The following is a 20,842-nucleotide window of genomic DNA, read 5'->3' as shown; positions in this document are numbered from 1 at the left end:
GTTTTAGAGAAGGGAGGGTTGTCCTGGGTGTTTTAGAGAAAGGAGGGTTGTCCTGGGTGTTTTAGAGAAGGGAGGGTTGTCCTGGGTGTTTTAGAGAAGGGAGGGTTGTCCTGGGTGTTTTAGAGAAGGGAGGGTTGTCCTGGGTGTTGTAGAGAAAGGAGGGTTGTCCTGGGTGTTTTAGAGAAGGGAGGGTTGTCCTGGGTGTTGTAGAGAAAGGAGGGTTGTCCCAGCGTTTTAGAGAAGGGAGGGTTGTCCTAGGTGTTTTAGAGAAGGGAGGGTTGTCCTAGGTGTTTTAGAGAAGGGAGGGTTGTCCTGGGTGTTTTAGAGAAAGGAGGGTTGTCCCGGGTGTTTTAGAGAAGGGAGGGTTGTCCTGGGTGTTTTAGAGAAGGGAGGGTTGTCCCAGCGTTTTAGAGAAAGGAGGGTTGTCCCAGCGTTTTAGAGAAGGGAGGGTTGTCCTGGGTGTTTTAGAGAAGGGAGGGTTGTCCTGGGTGTTTTAGAGAAAGGAGGGTTGTCCTGGGTGTTTTAGAGAAGGGAGGGTTGTCCTGGGTGTTTTAGAGAAGGGAGGGTTGTCCTGGGTGTTTTAGAGAAGGGAGGGTTGTCCTGGGTGTTTTAGAGAAAGGAGGGTTGTCCTGGGTGTTTTAGAGAAAGGAGGGTTGTCCTGGGTGTTTTAGAGAAGGGAGGGTTGTCCTGGGTGTTTTAGAGAAGGGAGGGTTGTCCTGGGTGTTTTAGAGAAGGGAGGGTTGTCCTGGGTGTTTTAGAGAAGGGAGGGTTGTCCCAGCGTTTTTAGTGAATGTACTTCCAGCTTCCCTGTGTCGGCTGATCTGAGCATCCATACACTGATAATAGTTGCATATTGTGGCCTATTTATTTCCCACGTTTCTTTGTCTTGTATTTCTCAATAGACACAATAGGCCTAATAATTAAATCGCAGATGTTGGACAAAATTTGACAAAGAACAGGGATGTCGGCAGGGAAACAAAACATATATAATCGTCCGGGTGAAAATCACCCATGTTTAGTGTTCTAGGGTTAAAATAATAATAATAATGTGTTTTTATTTTGTTTTTTACAGGGATGTCCAAAGACGATGCCATGACAGCCTACATCACACTCGCTAAGGAAGCCATCGCCAAATATGGGATGTGAGGAAGGAAGGCAACGATTAAATATAGCAATAACTATTTCCTTTTTAAGTCTATTATCTAACAGAGCTAATTGAACCTTTCCAATGTGCACTATAACATTTTTAAATGATTGATATTCACCAATTTACCTTTTTTAATGTTTCTGTTTTAATAAGTTGAGTTTGGAGGCTCAACATAAGTGTTTGAGGACCCAAACATGTTTTAGGTTTTAGTTTGATTGCTGCAAAATGCTAATATACTGTATTTGGGAAAATAAATAGCATTTAACCCATTTCGACCTGAGGCCGATTTAAAAAAAAAAGGCTTCTGTAAAACCTATGTTTCTATGTCAGTGGTGCTCAACCTTATTCACGTCAAGGACCCCCAGAATTGTCTGTATTATGTTGTCCAGCTGTTCATCCCAGAAGCAAAGATTTGAGTTAAAAACATTCGCTCCGAAAGAATATATATTAAAAGTTTTGCGCCCTATTTTCATGATTTTTTAAAAAATAGCAGAGCTTGTAGATCTGCTATTTTTCAATAGCTAAGGTATAACATAATGCTTAAAACACGTAATGAAATCACACCCGTGTGAACTGGGTGACCATAGCAACCATGCTCATTTTTTGGTACGAACAGACAGACAGACAAACAGACAGACACGTAAACTAACAAAGCCAGTTGTAGGAGTGGTTTACACCACTCAAAAATAGATCTTTTGAAAATAGCATATCTACAAGCCTCTTGGTTCTGGTGACTGATTTATTTCCAATTACTTTTTTCATTTATTTTTGAGTGGTGTAAACCACTCCTACAACTGGCTTTGTTAGTTTACGTGTAAATGAGCATGGTTGCTATGGTCACCCAGTTCACACGGGTGTGATTTCATTACGTCCGACATTACGTCAGACCACAGCTGATCAGTCTATATAAGACCTTACACCACTCAGTTCACACGGGTGTGATTTTTTAATAATAACGGGTGTTTTCGATTAATCTAACTTGATTAAAATGGAGTTTGAAGTTACAGTGGGGTTGTATAATACAGGACTGCTGTGCTGTCTGATAATATGAATTATCGAATATCTAAGTACTGAATACAGCAACTTAAAAACTGTCTGGGTCGGTCGGGTGTTCACAACAGCCTGAGTATAGACGATAAAATGACCCACTGTTTTTGAAGTGAAATATATCCCTGTAAGGTTGAACCATAGAACTTGGCTGCCAACATTATTTGAAAATGATGAGACAGGCCTTCCACTGAGGAAAAGGAAATGATGAGACAGGCCTTCCACTGAGGAAAAGTATAAACTTGTTTCAAATGTATACGGTATCTGTTTCGTCACGTTTTAATTAGATTTGAATTAGATCAATCAGATCAATAATTGTTTTTCTTAACAATCTGCACTTTTTGATGCAGTATGTATACTGTTCAAGCAACAATAATGTCACAAAAGACACATTTATTTAACATTTCCTGTGCTGTACTTGAATAAAGTGAAGATATACAGACTGGTCATGTCTGACTTCTTGTGTGTGAGTGTTCATCCTTAATTGGGTAATATCACGATGAACGTGAAGTTTTTTTTAAAACTATATGTTTTGACTGGCCACTGTGAAAAGGTTAAAGTCTCCCCCCACCCTATTTCTGAGGGTCGCTAGCCCCTCCTATGTCCAGCTTTGAGGGTCTGTGCAAACACACACATTGTGTAAACACAAACTTGGAAGACGAAGGTGAAGACGCAAATTGTGATTGGCCAGAATGAGATGATGTATGATGATTAGAGCGCCCCTCACTTCACACAGGTGTGATTTTTCCATAATGTACAGTATACACGTTTGTCCTTTTTTGAGGGGCGCTAGCGCCCCCTATATTCAGCTATAGTGTAGATTCATGTACTAACACAAACATTAAATGCCATTGCCAATGAATGGAGAATTTACATCATAATATGTAGAGGCTATTTTTCCAACACAAAGATCGCCCCTCTCTTCACACAGGTGTGATTTGTTTTGAAACATTTTTATATATGATGTACTTTTCTTCACAGGAGTGTATAGTGTGTGTGTGTGTGTGTGTGTGTGTGTGTGTGTGTGTGTGTGTGTGTGTGTGTGTGTGTGTGTGTGTGTGTGTGTGCGTGCGTGCGTGCGTGCGTGCGTGCGTGCGTGCGTGCGTGCGTGCGTGCGTGCGTGCGTGCGTGCGTCTCTGCACCGGATTCGGAGGATGCATTTTATTTTTGAATACTTGTTAAATGTGTATACTTTCTCCTGATTGGTTGAAGATTGGCCACGCCCACGCACCTGATTAAACAGCTGCAGAGATAGCAATGATTACTATCAGATATAGTGCTTAAAAAATAAAAAATAAAATAAAGATTATAACCAAAAAATATTACTATCTTTAATTTGTACTTTCAGGCTACGTACTGTATAACAGGTCCAGAACACTGGAGACGGGCGGCGCTCCAAACATGTTGACATCATTTGTCTGCTTTCTACCAGGAAGGGGAGGGGCAGGCATGGCGGGCGCTCAGATCGGTGAACAAATATTATACAGAGCTTGCTCCATGCGGCGCTACCGGGTGCAGTACTACGTTCCGACCAGTCATTGGTCCGACAGGGACAACCTGCCTCAAACCCTAACCTAACCATAGCCACAAGCACGGAGCAGCTGCATGTTCGCCAACCTTAACGCATGTTCGCCATCCTTTATCCGGACGTTTTCCGCATGTTCGGACCCAGAAAGCACGCTGGCCACACCTACTGTCAGCTCCCAGTATTTACCCTGGGTCTTATTTGACTGACGGTGTCCAGGATTGAACTCAGAACATTTTAATGGCGAGCACTGAGCTGATGCATGCATGGCCTTCTTTTTATTGCCAGTCATGTTGCGTTGGGTTTTGACAGAGAGGGGGCGCTCTCTCTCTCTCCTGGAGGTCACTCCCTACCTGCCTTGTGGACCGGCGTCACCCCGAGTGACTCCAACACCTCCCGCTTGTAGTCCTCGAAGTCTCCTTGAATCTGACTGAGCGAGCGGTTCTCCACCACCCACAGCTGACACTGAGTCTCCGTGATGAGCCTGGCGTCGTGGCTCACGATTATCACCGCTCCTTTGTACTTGTTGATGGCCTCCGACAAGGCGTCGATGGACTCGATGTCCAGGTTGTTGGTGGGCTCGTCCAGGATCAGCACGTCGGGTTGGCGGCAGGCGAGCTCGGCGAACATCACGCGCGCCTTCTGTCCCCCCGAGAGCTTGGATATCTGAATGGTGTGCGCGTGGCTCTCCAGGCCAAAGCGGCCCAGGCACTTCCTGGCGTCCTGATAGGGCAGGTTGAAGTTCTTCTGGAGATACACGGTGGCCGCCTCGTCCATGTTCAGCTGGTCGGCGTACTGCTGGTTGAAGAAGCCCACTTTGACGCGATGATTCTGCCTCATCTCGCCTCTGGTCGGGGTCAGCTTTCCGGTGAGGAGCAGTAACAGGGTGCTCTTTCCTACGCCGTTGGGTCCGACGATGCAGATCCTGGACTCCCTGTCGATCCCAAAGTCCACGTTCTCAAACAGGGTCAGTCCGTCGTAGCCGAAGTCGACGCTGTGTAGTCCCATGATGGGCGTCCAGCCGTCTTGGAGCGAGTGCGGGTCGGGGAAGGTAAAGTTGACCGTGTATTCTCTGGGTCTCTTGAGGAGCTCCGTGTTCTCCTGGCTCTCCTCGCCCATTCCTCCCGCCTTCCTCTTCCCCTTCTGCTGCTTTCTGGTCAGCGGCTCCTTGGCCTTCTTCTCTGCCTGTTTGGTCGACTGGCCGCCAGCCTTCAGGTCCTTCAGCTTCTTCTCCTGCTTCTCGTACTGCTTTTGGAGCTCCTTGAACTTCTGCGCGTACATCTTCTTGAAGGTCAGGTAGTTGCCCCTGTAATAGTGCAGCTTCTGGTTGTCCAGGTGGACGATGTCCGTGCAAACGTCGTCCAGGAAACTCTGGTCGTGGGAGACGACGAGGAGAGTCTTCTTCCAGCCCTGGAGGTAGTTGTTAAGCCAGATGACGGCGTTCAGGTCCAGGTGGTTGGTGGGCTCGTCCAGCATCAGGAGCGTGGGCTCCATGAACAGCGCCCTGGCGAGGGACACTCTCATCCTCCAGCCCCCCGAGAACCTCTTGGTGGGCCTGTTCTGCATCTCGGGAGTGAAAGAGAGGCCGGCCAGGATGCTGCGTGCTTTGTGCTCGGCGGCCGCGGCTCCGATGGCGCTCAGCTCCTCGTACACCTTCTCCAGTCTCTCGGAGACGCCGTCGTCGCCCTTCTTCAGCTGGGCCTGCAGCGAGCTCTCCTCCTGCAGGAGCTTCAGACGCTGAGTGTCCGCCTTCAGCACCGCCTGGACCGCGGGGGTGTCGTCCGCCTGGACCTCCTGTTCGCACAGCAGCAAGTCGATGTTGGGGGGGATCATCAGCTTCCTGTTGGCGATGTGCTTCAGCAACGTGGTCTTTCCTTTGCCGTTCGGTCCGACCAAGCCGTATCGTCGGCCCGCCACAATCAGAAGGTCGGCGTTGACGAAGAGATCCTTCCCGTGAGCCGAGATGCTGAACCTCTCCAGTTTGATGTCGGAGGCGTTCTGCAGCATGGCCTGTCTAGAGGACATCTCGGCCTGAGACAAGGAGAAGTCCCCCAATTCGGTGGCATCCTGGGTGACCTGCTTCTCGTCCTCCATCTGTTTCTTTTTCTTCTTTCTCTCCTTCCTGGTGAGGTTTACAGACGGGTCGTCGGCGCCGTCCTTCTTCTTCTTGGCCTGCTCTGCTATAATGTCCTCGGCACACTTCATGGTGTCGTCCGCGTCACTCTGATCTTCATGCTCTGCTATAATGTCCTCTGCACACTGATCGTCACTCTGATCTTCCTCCTTTTCCTCGTCTTTGCTGCGCGGCGGTTTAGCCGCGTTTCCCTTCGGTCGCGTCTGATCCTTGGACCGCTTGGGTTTCGTCTTGAGCTTGTTCACGACTTTCTTTTCATGTCTCTTCTCCGCGTCGTCTTCCCGGTCAGACGCGGCCGTCGTCGGCTTCACAGCCTTGGATTTGGTCGTTTTCTTGCCCTTAGATGCCTTCTCAACCTCCTTGTTTGGTGGTCTGTCATCTTCATCTGAAGAGCTTTCCTCACCTTCACCACGACAATGATCAAGATCCTCCTTGTCTGTCTCGTCGTCCTCGTCAGATGCAGCCTTCTGCAGCTTCATAGACTTAGATTTAGCCTTTTTCTTGCCACCCTTGGACACTTTCTCCACCTCTAAATCATCACCGTGACATTGACTGAGAACAGCCTTTTCTGTCTTCTTAACGTCCTTGTTAGATGGAGCCTTTGCCTTCACCGGCTTGGATTTAGCTTTTGTCTTGCCTCCCTTAGTCAATTTCAGATGATCCCTAATAACCTCCTGTCTCTCCTCTTCTAAAGAGCCTTCCCCATCACTGTGACAAGACTCTTCTGTCTCGTCTTCCTCATCAGATTCGGCCTTAACCTTCACAACAGGCTTAGACTGAGCTTTTCTCTTGCCCTTAGACGCCTTCTCAAGCTCCTTGTTTGGCGGTCTGTCATCTTCATCTAAATAACTCTCCTCCTTATCGCTTTTGAAATGACTCTCTGTCTCACCGGATGAGGAATCAGATGCAGACGTCTGCAGCTTCACAGACTTAGCTTTATCTTTCTTCTTGCCAGCCTTGGACACCTTCTCCACCTCCTTGTTTGGACTATCATCTAAAGAGCTTTCCCCATTATCACCGTGACCGAGAACAGCCTTCTCCGTCTTCTTGTCTTCCCTGTTAGATGCAGCCTTCACCTTCACTGGCTTGGATTTACCCTTTGTCTTACCTTTACACACTTTCTCAACTTCCCTTTTAGGTGCAGGTCTTTTATCATCTTCATCTGAAGAGCCTTCTGCGTCGCTGTGGCAACGACTGAGAACAGCATGCTCCGTTTCGTCTTCCTCGTCAGATGCAGCCTTAACAACCTTCGCAGGCTTAGATTTGGCGTTTTTCTTGCCCTTGGACACTTTCTGAACCTCCCTCGTGGGTGGTCTATCCTCGTCTGAGGAGCTTTCCCCGTCACTGTCGCTACAATCCCTGACGGCAGCCTTATTCTCTCCTTTCTTGTCGTCCTCGTCAGATTCAGCCTTAACCTTCACAGCAGGCTTAGACTGAACTTTTTTTCTCTTGCCCTTAGACGCCTTCTCACCCTCCTTGTTTGGAGGTCTAGCATCTTTATTCAGAGAGCTTTCCTCGTCGTCACTCTGACCCAGAGCGGCAAACTTGTTCTCACGTTTCTTTTTCTTGGCACCTTTCCTGGGAACAACTGCAGGCTTCTCATCGTCGTCGTCGCTGGCGAGCACCGACTGCTTTTTCATCTTCTGCGTGCCCGTGACATGTGGGTCCCCTTCACCAGCTCTCCCCTTCAGGTGTTTCTTCTTTTTCTGGGTCTGTTCTTTGTGCGTGTCCTTCGCCGACGCCTCGCGCTCCTTTTCACTTTTGTCATTTTGGGCAAGTTCCTCGAAGAAGCTCTTTTTTTCCTTTTTATCTTTCTTTCCTTTCTTCCCAGCTGCCGCCGGGGCAGCCTCGTCACCGTCCCACTGGGCAGCCTCGTCACCGTCCTCTCCCCAGCCGGGGCAGCCTCGGGGCAGCGCCGGGGCAGCCTCGTCACCGTCCCACTGGGCTTTTTCTTTAGCTTTCTTGGGCATGTTTCTTATTTGCGCGCTACTTACCGTTTCGTGTAGTTCATTTATAAAGCAGCTATCTGCCGTTTCATGTAGTTCGTTTATAAAAGCTACTGGCTCACTCAAGCCTTTTATGTTCGTTGTGACATCACGGTTAGTTCCGGTGTTGCGTTGTGATTGGCTGAGAGACATTGCCATCGTCTCCAAATTGTACTGATAATGTTTGCTGCATATCAGGGACTAGATGCAGGTTACACCCTGAGGGCGAGAAGCGTGCACGCATCCGCCTGGGTGACGGCAGACTGCTGGGAGAGCGCTGGCGCTTTGGCATGGGGGGGGGGGTCAGATCAACATATGGAATGAATTCTGTACTGGCCATATATGGAGCGTGTCTTGAGTTTACAGGGTTTGATGAGGTCAGATCAACATACAGTATGGAATGTCAGAACAGCTCATATATGGAGATCTAAGGGTGGCAGCCGGGGGCAGTGTCTTTAGTGTACAGGGTTTGATGAGGTCAGATCAACATATGGAATGTCAGAACAGGTCAGCTCCATATATGGAGATCTAAGGGTGACAGCCGGGTTAGTGTCCTGAGTGTACAGGGTTTGATGAGGTCAGATCAACATATGGAATGTCAGAACATGTCAGCTCCATATATGGAGATCTAAGGGTGTCTTGAGTGTACAGGGTTTGATGAGGTCAGATCAACATATGTAATGTCAGTACAGGTCAGCTCCATATATGGAGATCTAAGGGTGACAGCCGGGTTAGTGTCCTGAGTGTACAGGGTTTGATGAGGTCAGATCAACATATGGAATGTCAGAACATGTCAGCTCCATATATGGAGATCTAAGGGTGTCTTGAGTGTACAGGGTTTGATGAGGTCAGATCAACATATGTAATGTCAGTACAGGTCAGCTCCATATATGGAGATCTAAGGGTGGCAGCCGGGGGCAGTGTCTTGAGTGTACAGGGTTTGATGAGGTCAGATCAACATATGGAATGTCAGAACAGATCAGCTCCATATATGGAGATCTAAGGGTGACAGCCGGGGGAAGTGTCTTGAGTGTACAGGGTTTGATGAGGGCCCAGGTAAAGGGCCGGGCCTTCATTTTCATGCATTAATAACTTTGGGGCAATGCCCGTCGCAGTTACTATGACATCAGGCATCTCCATGATGATGTCATAGTGATGTCACAAGTCCTGGGCACCATATATGGGGGCTTTCCCCATGTATGGGGATTTTGAGTGATACACTGACTGACTGACGGGAAGTGCACCATTTCATAGTAAATGCGACATGCAAGTCGCAATAATTATTGAATCTCATACTTTTCCACCTCTCGTCTCCTGTGCAGCTGATGCTGTCCTGTGCTGTGCTGTCTTAGGTGAATTCACAAACAGATGCACACGTTTCCAGCTTGCATCGTTCCAGAGTTGGCAGCGGTCTAGTCCTTCTTTAAATTATTATGCAAAATAAATTACGCAAATATCTGTGCTTAAACGCTGGCTCAGCTTACCCCGTTCTCCCCCTATTGAAGATAAATAGTTAGGGCAGAAAAGTGAAGATGCCAAAAGTGATGGAATGAATGACATTTGTGATGATTTAATTTGATTGGCTGAGCACGGAATGTGACGTATGACGATGTATGATAACAAGTGTGATTTATTTCTTAACATGTTCCCAGAAACAAAAAACATATATATTATTAAAATATTCTAATATGTGTGCATAACTGTAGGCTATAATATAGGCCTGTATACTTTTATATATAGCCTACTTGGCATTCTGTCAAACTGATCAGATTAAATAAACACCAACAATAGTATAATAGAATGGATGTTCTAAGAACATTTTTAAGGTCAGCCCAATTGGAAATTATAATTACAACTGAAACAGTTTACCTTAATTGGCCATTAGGCCATTAGCCAATCACCTGGCTGTCACACTGTAATGCAGTGCTTTAGCCATTAGCCAATCACCTGGCTGTCACACTGTAACGCAGTGCTTTAGCCATTAGCCAATCACCTGGCTGTCACACTGTAATGCAGTGCTTTAGCCATTAGCCAATCACCTGGCTGTCACACTGTAATGCAGTGCTTTAGCCATTAGCCAATCACCTGGCTGTCACACTGTAATGCAGTGCTTTAGCCATTAGCCAATCACCTGGCTGTCACACTGTAATGCAGTGCTTTTCAAACGTATTCATTTCAAGGACCCCCAAAATGGTACTCATTAGCCCGCGGACCCCCATTTTCATTCAAGGACCCCCCAGTTTGACATGCAATAGTCTACAGACCCCCATTTAATGGCATTTCTATCTCAGGGACCCCCAAATTCCATTGTAAAACCAATGTTAATGTAACGCTGAGTGTGCAAATGGAACCAAATGGACCCATTTGTCCATTTGGTTCCAAACTATCATTTAGCTGGGGTCCCTCAAGGACCCCTGGGGGTCCCCGGACCCCACTTTAGGAACCATTGCTGCAATGCATTGTGAATCTGTTGAATATCACATTGACAGTGCAGCAAGGCAAGGGTCTTCTGTGTGTGTATGTGTGTGGTCCTTTAGCGACATCATGTGGTGACTGGTTGTCATCACTACTAGTGTATTGAACAACAGCAAAACCTTAGCACAGGAGCTGCGCCGGCGCATGCTTTTGACGTCATGAATTGGCGCGGATGTTGCTGTAGTTTGCACTAGGACAGAGTCCTGCATGTTGTTGTTATTGTTATAGTTGTTGAACATAAATCCATATTTATTGATCTGTACAGTGTTGTCTATGTGGTGCATGTTGGTGATGTCATCATGTGGATCTTGAAGCACCGTGGAGGAACTGGAGGTGAGTTTAGATCACTAATATTTATATACGCAAAAATACGATACACCACAGTATGTATTTCTTATGCAGAATTACAGCACATTTCATGCACAGCTCAATACAAAAGAACTCTTAACTGTGAGTGGACGACACCATAAACAGGGACTGATTGATTGATTTAAATATTTATTAACAGTTTGCAGAATTACAGTTACATTTCAAGCACAAACTCAATACAAAGACTGTGAGTGGACGACACCATAAAGCATTACACTTGTTTACAAGAGGGTCCACCTTGTTCAATTCATCAAAACATTTAGAGATGTACAAATAGACACTTGTATATAGCCAACAAAAAAGAGAAGAGGAATTCATCATAAAGGAGGTAAAAAGGGAAAAGAAACATATACAGTGAGGGGAAAAGGGGTGGGGGGGGATTCAGATTTTACGGGGGCCAGTTTCGAATTGCAGCCATCCGTAGGTGCCCTTTGAGAGCGGTTTTGAAGGAGTCAAGGGATTCGCATGTCTTAATGACTGTTGGTAGGGCGTTCCACATTTTGGTGGCATAGGAGCGAAAAGAATGTAGTCCCTTGTTTGTGCCGAATCTGGGTTGCACATGGTTTGTTGCACTCCCTCTGGTGTTGTGGGTGTGGACTTTGTTAACATTAAGGAAGTATCTAGACAGGTACATGGGTATCTTAGTGAAGTATCTAGACAGGTACATGGGTATCTTAGTGAAGTATCTAGACAGGTACATGGGTATCTTAGTGAAGTATCTAGACAGGTACATGGGTATCTTAGTGAAGTATTTAGACAGGTACATGGGTATCTTAGTGAAGTATTTAGACAGGTACATGGGTATCTTAGTGAAGTATCTAGACAGGTACATGGGTATCTTAGTGAAGTATTTAGACAGGTACATGGGTATCTTAGTGAAGTATTTAGACAGGTACATGGGTATCTTAGTGAAGTATCTAGACAGGTACATGGGTATCTTAGTGAAGTATCTAGACAGGTACATGGGTATCTTAGTGAAGTATCTAGACAGGTACATGGGTATCTTAGTGAAGTATCTAGACAGGTACATGGGTATCTTAGTGAAGTATCTAGACAGGTACATGGGTATCTTAGTGAAGTATCTAGACAGGTACATGGGTATCTTGGTGGTGTATCGAATCTTGTGGACCAGACCCATTGCAAGATGCTGTACTCTGTCGTCGACCCTAAGCCATCCCAGCCTGTCAAAGTGGGCAGGGGTGAGGTGGGTTCGGGGGGGTGAGGCCAAGTAGGAGCCTGACCAGTTTGTTTTGGGAAGTCTGGAGCCTTGTTTTATGGGCCTTAGAGGTGCTGTGGTACCAGGAGGTGCATGCATAGTCGTAGAAACCTTGTACGAGGGCTCCTGTTAGGGTCTTCAAGGTGTTTTTGTTGACCAGTGAGGAGATCCTGTAGAGGAATCTTGTTCTTTGGTTGACGTTTTTGATTACATTGGTGGCCATTTTATCACCAGAAAGATTAGCCTCCAGGATGGAACCTAAGTAGGTCATTTAAAGATTAGCCTCCAGGATGGAACCTAGGTAGGTCATTTAAAGATTAGCCTCCAGGATGGAACCTAAGTAGGTCATTTAAAGATTAGCCTCCAGGATGGAACCTAAGTAGGTAATTTAAAGATTAGCCTCCAGGATGGAACCTAAGTAGGTAATTTAAAGATTGGCCTCCAGGATGGAACCTAGGTAGGTAATTTAAAGATTGGCCTCCAGGATGGAACCTAGGTAGGTAATTTAAAGATTAGCCTCCAGGATGGAACCTAAGTAGGTAATTTAAAGATTAGCCTCCAGGATGGAACCTAAGTAGGTAATTTAAAGATTAGCCTCCAGGATGGAACCTAAGTAGGTAATTTAAAGATTAGCCTCCAGGATGGAACCTAGGTAGGTCATTTAAAGATTAGCCTCCAGGATGGAACCTAGGTAGGTCATTTAAAGATTAGCCTCCAGGATGGAACCTAGGTAGGTCATTTAAAGATTAGCCTCCAGGATGGAACCTAAGTAGGTCATTTAAAGATTAGCCTCCAGGATGGAACCTAAGTAGGTCATTTAAAGATTAGCCTCCAGGATGGAACCTAAGTAGGTCATTTAAAGATTAGCCTCCAGGATGGAACCTAGGTAGGTCATTTAAAGATTAGCCTCCAGGATGGAACCTAAGTAGGTCATTTAAAGATTAGCCTCCAGGATGGAACCTAAGTAGGTCATTTAAAGATTAGCCTCCAGGATGGAACCTAAGTAGGTCATTTAAAGATTAGCCTCCAGGATGGAACCTAGGTAGGTAATTTAAAGATTAGCCTCCAGGATGGAACCTAAGTAGGTCATTTAAAGATTAGCCTCCAGGATGGAACCTAAGTAGGTCATTTAAAGATTAGCCTCCAGGATGGAACCTAAGTAGGTCATTTAAAGATTAGCCTCCAGGATGGAACCTAAGTAGGTCATTTAAAGATTAGCCTCCAGGATGGAACCTAGGTAGGAAATTTAAAGATTAGCCTCCAGGATGGAACCTAGGTAGGTCATTTAAAGATTAGCCTCCAGGATGGAACCTAGGTAGGTCATTTAAAGATTAGCCTCCAGGATGGAACCTAAGTAGGTCATTTAAAGATTAGCCTCCAGGATGGAACCTAAGTAGGTCATTTAAAGATTAGCCTCCAGGATGGAACCTAAGTAGGTCATTTAAAGATTAGCCTCCAGGATGGAACCTAAGTAGGTCATTTAAAGATTAGCCTCCAGGATGGAACCTAGGTAGGTCATTTAAAGATTAGCCTCCAGGATGGAACCTAGGTAGGTCATTTAAAGATTAGCCTCCAGGATGGAACCTAGGTAGGTCATTTAAAGATTAGCCTCCAGGATGGAACCTAGGTAGGAACCTAAGTAGGAACCTAAGGTAGGAACCTAGGTAGGTAATTTCATGTTTTCGTGTGATAATATTGTCACCCTGTACTCTAACCCACTCACCCACTAAGGTCTCAGAGGCACTTGCCCATCGGGCAAGTATAGGTCAAGTTTTACTTGCCCAAAGGTCATGCCCACTTACCCGAAAATGTGTAAATCGCCCATTATAAAATGATAGGTAAATTTAATTACAGTACTATTCCATTTAACACTGGGCTCTCATACCTACATTTTACGGCAAATACTTACATAACTATGAAAATGAATGGGTTCACACACTTTTATATTTTTAACCCATTTTGGGCGGGAACCCCTTTTGGTGTTTTAAACATTATGTTATAATTTAGCTATTGAAAAATAGCAGATCTACAAGCTCATAGCGCGCCACCGAGTGGCGCGCTACGAGCTTGTAGGTCGGCTATTTTTTAAAAATTGTGAAAATGTGCCTCAAATCTTTGAATATATATTGTTACAGAGTGAACATTTTAACTCAATTCCCCCACCCCTTTTCCCCTCACTGTATATGTTTTCTTTTCACTTTTTACCTCCTTTATGATGATTTCCTGTTGTTTGGCTATTGTATGGCGTCTATCTTGACAAACGTATAAGACGCCGAGAGGCTAAAGCGGGGAAGCGTTTAACGGTCAGACTCGCTGCTTTAGTCGTTGTCTGCATGAGAATCACTGCTCCAGGCCAGAGTACTGCTTTTGTTATATTTTATTAAAGTTAAAACAGTTCATTGCCTCAGTGAATCACAGCACAGGATAGCATAGTAAAGCGATTGCGGTCAACGAAGTTGGACCTTCCCCGTTCACCCCCTCTCTCTTTCCATTCATGAAATTCCGCCTCGCGAACAGCTGACTTTACTATGAGTGACGTAGGCTAGTAGCACGCAACACCATGTGACCCGTATTGTATGTCTCTAAATGTTATGATGAATTGAACAAGGTGGACCCTCTTGTAAACAAGTCTAGTGCTTAATTGGGTTGTCCACTCACAGTTAACAGTCTTTGTATTGAGTTGTGCTTGAAATGTACTGTAATTCTGCAAACTGTTAATAAATCAATCAATCACAACTACACATTTTCATTGATTGATTTAAGTATTGGTACATTTCAAGCACAACTCAATACAAAAACTGTTAACTGTGGACGACACCATGAAGCATTAATTACACTTGTTTACAATAGGGTCCACCATGTTCAATTCATCATAACATTTAGAGACTTCAGTGAAGTTAATAAGTCACAGATGGTATGGGGATCACATCTCTGGGACCCTCAATTTATATTGATATCAATGTTAATTGAACTCTGAGAGTGTAGGCTACAAATTGAACCATTTGTCCACTCTCAGGGTTACAGACCCATAAGGCTCCATTTGGTTCCAAACTATCATTTAGCTTAACCCATTTTGACCTGAGATCAGATTCTAAAAATGTCTTGTACATCCTGACAGTTTTCTGAAAAAGCTATGTTTCTATGTCAGTCGTTCTTCGATTTTTCAAAAATAGCAGACCTACAAGCTCGTAGCGCGCCACTCGGTGGCGCGCTACGAGCTTGTAGATCTGCTATTTTTCAATAGCTAAAGCATAACATAATGCTAACACCAAAAGGGGTTCCCGCCCAGAATGTCCAAAACTCTCTCAACCTCAGATCAAATAAATGCTTGGCTGCGTTATGTCTATGGAAAAAAAGCCTTGCTTGTTTTTGGACCCTGGTCTTGGAATGACCTACAGACCAGACTCAAACTGGACCCTGGTCTTAATGACCTACAGACCAGACTCAAACTGGCTTCTGTGATTCCCCTAGTGAGCTTTAAAAGGATTGCCATCATGGGCACACTTCCCAAACACTGATCCTGACGTATAGCAAATGTCGGTTCTCTTGCTTTTTAGTTTATTAGGAAATTCCGTTGCTTAGTTTTTATTTATTAGCCGTTATTGGTTGCGTTACTAGACGTTCCTGTTCTCCCTTTGAACTTCTTCGGTAGTGGGTTCTGTATTTATTGTTACTGGCAGAGCTGTGTCACGGATGTCTTCTCTTGTCCAGTTCACATGTTGTAAAAGAGACTTCAGTCTTAATGTGTTTTTTTACTGGTTAAATAAAGGTTAAATTAAAACAAAATAGTAGTTCTGGTCCACTGACGGCCATGTTGTCCCTACCAGGTGAGAGCCACTACCTCCTCCCTGGTAAAGAGTACGTCGTGGGACGCAAGAACTGTGACGTCCTGCTGTCCAGTGACCAGTCCATCAGCCGCGCCCACGCCACGCTGACCGCCACGGACCAGGTGAAACACACACACACACACACACACACACACACACACACACACACACACACACTGTCCAGTGACCAGTCCATCAGCCGTGCCCGCGCCACGCTGACCGCCACGGACCAGGTGTCATAGTGAGATGAGTCATTGTTTGACACTTTCTGGGGACGTTTTTTTCTGATGATATTTTGTCGGTACGTTCATGTCTTCATCTTTTGTATTCCTAAATGTTCTGTTCATCGTTATTGTGTGTATGTTGTTGACCTGGAAAAAACAAGGATATTTCATCCACTGTGATGGTGGTCTTGCACAGTAGATGGCACCATTGCACTCTTGCATTGGTTAGCCTACACTGGCTGGACTGGAAACTAGTTTTTCCCTCAGTGGTAAAAGCACAAATGTAACTGTTATTTCCATAATTTACTGCCTTGATTTTGTGGAAACGGAAAGTAATTAACCCCCGATTATATTTGTGTTTATCTAAGTGACCATAATATGGTCATATTATGAGTAGACTTAATAGTAGACGTAATATTAGTGTAATGATAGTATGTTATAGATATTATATCAAGTTTATATAAAAGAAAATACTGTGTTTTATCTCTCTTCTGACTCTGAGCTCTTGTTCCTTTATTCCCACTTATGTGATTAAGTGGTAAATTAGTGGTAAATTAAAATATCTCTCAGAACCCAAACTAGTTAAAATAGCAGTTCTACAAGCTCACAACGTGTCGCGACGTGACACGTTGTGAGCTTGCAGATGTATTTGTAAAATTCATGAAATTCTCAAATATTTTGAAATGATAATTAAAAATAGGGATATTTACTTATTACTTATTCTCTACGCCAGCTAGTCTCATCCTCCTTACTGCTATATATCTCCTCTGATACACTTGGTAAAGCCCCTGTACAGACGCTTGTTGGTGCTGTGCGTGTCCTGGTTGATGTTCAGAACCACACGTAACATTCTGTTGTAGCAGGACCCGTCCATGGGTTCTGTAGGGCTTGTGTTAGTGTCCAGCATCCACAGCCATAGAACCCGTCCAGGGGGTTCTGTAGGGCTTGTGTTAGTGTCCAGCATCCACAGCCATAGAACCCGTCCAGGGGGTTCTGTAGGGCTTGTGTTAGTGTCCAGCATCCACAGCCATAGAACCCGTCCAGGGGGTTCTGTAGGGCTTGTGTTAGTGTCCAGCATCCACAGCCATAGAACCCGTCCATGGGTTTCTGTAGGGCTTGTGTTAGTGTCCAGCATCCACAGCCATAGAACCCGTCCATGGGTTTCTGTAGGGCTTGTGTTAGTGTCCAGTATCCACAGCCATAGAACCAGTCCAGGGGGTTCTGTAGGGCTTGTGTTAGTGTCCAGCATCCACAGCCATAGAACCCGTCCTGGGGGTTCTGTAGGGCTTGTGTTAGTGTCCAGCATCCACAGCCATAGAACCCGTCCAGGGGGTTCTGTAGGGCTTGTGTTAGTGTCCAGCATCCACAGCCATAGAACCCGTCCAGGGGGTTCTGTAGGGCTTGTGTTAGTGTCCAGCATCCACAGCCATAGAACCCGTCCAGGGGGTTCTGTAGGGCTTGTGTTAGTGTCCAGCATCCACAGCCATAGAACCCGTCCAGGGGGTTCTGTAGGGCTTGTGTTAGTGTCCAGTATCCACAGCCATAGAACCCGTCCAGGGGGTTCTGTAGGGCTTGTGTTAGTGTCCAGTATCCACAGCCATAGAGGAGAACAGACTCCACGGTCCCAGAGAAGAGAAACTGATCTTGATGTGTCGGCGGAGGTTACTTACTTACTATTTGAGTGACCCATATAAATGGGTCCACTGTTTGGGAAAGGGTGACCTGTCCTAAAGCATTGTCCTGGACCCCCACAGACCCTCCGAGTGAAGGACAGCTCCAAGTATGGGACGTTTGTCAACGAGCAGCGTCTGTCCGAGAACACTCCGCTGAGGCTGAAGCCGGGGGACCTCGTCACCTTTGGAGTGTTCGAAAGCAAGTTCAGGTAACGCCGCTAAAATGACAACGTACAGATGAGATGGTTAAAGCCTCACTATGTGCATTTGTCTTAATGAATACAATGTAATTTTGTCCAATCTGTATGTATGTTAATACAATATAACTTATACAATCTGTATAGTAGAGTATGTTAATACAATATAACTTATACAATCTGTATAGTAGAGTATGTTAATACAATATAACTTGTACAATCTGTATAGTAGAGTATGTTAATACAATATAACTTATACAATCTGTATAGTAGAGTATGTTAATACAATATAACTTATACAATCTGTATAGTAGAGTATGTTAATACAATATAACTTATACAATCTGTATGGTAGAGTATGTTAATATAATATAACTTATACAATCTGTATGGTAGAGTATGTTAATATAATATAACTTATACAATCTGTATGGTAGAGTATGTTAATATAATATAACTTATACAATCTGTATAGTAGAGTATTTTAATACAATATAACTTATGCAACCTGTATGGTAGAGTATGTTAATACAATATAACTTATACAGTCTGTACGGTAGAGTATGTTACTGCCAAACATAGACCAGAATGCCAGCATTGCCGTCCATGTGTTTTTACTGACCTTTGTCACAGAATATCCATCTTCACTACGCAGGGAAAGACATGGGATCTTTACTGCAGTCGTGACCCACAAAATCGTGTCCGTGACCAACAAACGGTTCCCGACCCACAGTTTGGGAAATTGACCGCTATACAATAACCTTAATAATACAGAAAAGTCATCATAAATTAATAGTGAAATAATTAGAGATGTCCCGATACTGTATCGGTATCTGAATATGCCAGTCTAACCAGCGATCCCACACAGGGGTAAGGGGTTGACACTATGCCAGGTAAATAAAATGTTGGGACATGTGGAGTTTGCTTTGGAGTTGCCCAAACTGCAAGTGCACATTTGAGTGAGGAGTCTGCTATAAACACAACACCAGATATATAGCTAGATAGCTATAAACACAACACCAGATATATAGCTAGATTATAAACACAACACCAGATATATAGCCAGATAGCTATAAACACAACACCAGATATATAGCTAGATAGCTATAAACACAACACCAGATATATAGCCAGATAGCTATAAACACAACACCAGATATATAGCTAGATAGCTATAAACACAACACCATATATATAGCTAGATAGCTATAAACACAACACCAGATATATAGCTAGATAGCTATAAACACAACACCAGATATATAGCTAGATAGCTATAAACACAACACCAGATATATAGCCAGATAGCTATAAACACAACACCAGATATATAGCTAGATAGCTATAAACACAACACCAGATATATAGCCAGATAGCTATAAACACAACACCAGATATATAGCCAGATAGCTATAAACACAACACCAGATATATAGCTAGATAGCTATAAACACAACACCAGATATATAGCTAGATAGCTATAAACACAACACCAGATATATAGCTAGATAGCTATAAACACAACACCAGATATATAGCTAGATAGCTATAAACACAACACCAGATATATAGCTAGATAGCTATAAACACAACACCAGATATATAGCTAGATAGCTATAAAGACAACACCAGATATATAGCTAGATAGCTATAAAGACAACACCAGATATATAGCTAGATAGCTATAAACACAACACCAGATATATAGCTAGATAGCTATAAACACAACACCAGATATATAGCTAGATAGCTATAAACACAACACCATATATATAGCTAGATAGCTATAAACACAACACCATATATATAGCTAGATAGCTATAAACACAACACCAGATATATAGCTAGATAGCTATAAACACAACACCAGATATATAGCTAGATAGCTATAAACACAACACCAGATATATAGCCAGATAGCTATAAACACAACACCAGATATATAGCTAGATAGCTATAAACACAACACCAGATATATAGCCAGATAGCTATAAACACAACACCAGATATATAGCCAGATAGCTATAAACACAACACCAGATATATAGCTAGATAGCTATAAACACAACACCAGATATATAGCTAGATAGCTATAAACACAACACCAGATATATAGCTAGATAGCTATAAACACAACACCAGATATATAGCCAGATAGCTATAAACACAACACCAGATATATAGCTAGATAGCTATAAACACAACACCAGATATATAGCTAGATAGCTATAAACACAACACCAGATATATAGCTAGATAGCTATAAACACAACACCAGATATATAGCTAGATAGCTATAAACACAACACCAGATATATAGCTAGATAGCTATAAACACAACACCAGATATATAGCTAGATAGCTATAAACACAACACCAGATATATAGCTAGATAGCTATAAACACAGTACGAGATCACAACACTGGTATCGGTATCGGTAATTCGGCGAATTGTGGTATCGGGATCGGATCGAAAGCGAAAAAAGGGGGACATCCCTAGAAATAATCATTAATGACAGTTCATGCACAGTTCATGTAAACTCTTCATTTACATTTTCCAGCCATTCAGTTGCAAGAAATACAGAAGATTTTCTTTTTCTTTTTAATCTGGGGACACCCCCAAAATAATTTGGCGACCCCCAGGTTGAGAACCCCTGATCTAAAGTATATCCAAAATGGAGATGTAAGGTCAACTGTGCGTGCGTGCGTGCGTGCGTGCGTGCGTGCGTGTGCACATGCACACGGGCGGCGGTGGCTCAGGGGTAGAGTGGCTGGATGGTAACTGCAAGGTTGCCTGTTCGAACCCGGGCTCCCCCAGAGTTAGTGTCGAAGTGTCCTTGAGCAAGACACTGAACCCCAAATTGCTCCTGATGTGCTGGCTAGTGCCTTGCATGGTTTCCGCCGCCATTGGTGTATGAATGTGTGTGTGAATGGGTGAATTGATGCACAACCATTGTAAATCGCCTTGGATAAAGGCACTATATAAATGCACCATTTACCATTTACCATTTGTGCGTGCGTGC

General features: G+C 44.2%; 3 protein-coding genes across 5 annotated transcripts in view; 2 read left to right on the top strand and 1 right to left on the bottom strand.

Moving 5' to 3' along the window:
* The window catches only part of acbd7 (acyl-CoA binding domain containing 7), a 13,943-nt gene extending 12,338 nt beyond the window's left edge, over positions 1-1,605 (top strand). Inside the window, exon 4 of the mRNA XM_079503960.1 lies at positions 1,073-1,605. Within this exon, the coding sequence (XP_079360086.1) occupies positions 1,073-1,146 (74 nt within the window). The 3' untranslated portion in view covers positions 1,147-1,605. The remainder of the gene's footprint in view (positions 1-1,072) is intronic.
* Positions 1,606-4,061: 2,456 nt separating this feature from the next.
* LOC306925202 (uncharacterized protein) lies at positions 4,062-7,823 on the bottom strand (the record flags this gene model as incomplete). The annotated part of the gene is made up of 1 exon (XM_079503893.1): positions 4,062-7,823. The coding sequence occupies one exon, from the start codon at positions 7,821-7,823 to the stop codon at positions 4,062-4,064; it is 3,762 nt and encodes a 1,253-aa protein (XP_079360019.1).
* A 2,633-nt stretch (positions 7,824-10,456) lies between these two features.
* LOC306924545 (nibrin-like) overlaps positions 10,457-20,842 on the top strand; it is a 58,975-nt gene continuing 48,589 nt past the window's right edge. For all 3 annotated transcript variants that reach the window (XM_079503104.1, XM_079503103.1, XM_079503102.1), the window contains exons 1-3: positions 10,457-10,646; positions 15,726-15,847; positions 17,704-17,831. In XM_079503104.1, coding sequence (XP_079359230.1) covers positions 10,613-10,646; positions 15,726-15,847; positions 17,704-17,831 — 284 coding nt within the window. In that variant the 5' untranslated portion in view covers positions 10,457-10,612. The remainder of the gene's footprint in view (positions 10,647-15,725; positions 15,848-17,703; positions 17,832-20,842) is intronic.

This window comes from Electrona antarctica (assembly GCF_951216825.1).
Source record: "Electrona antarctica genome assembly, chromosome: 6".
NCBI classification, from domain to species: domain Eukaryota; kingdom Metazoa; phylum Chordata; class Actinopteri; order Myctophiformes; family Myctophidae; genus Electrona; species Electrona antarctica.
The sequence above is the reverse complement of the archived record's forward strand: the minus strand, read 5'-3'. Positions and strand labels throughout refer to the sequence as shown.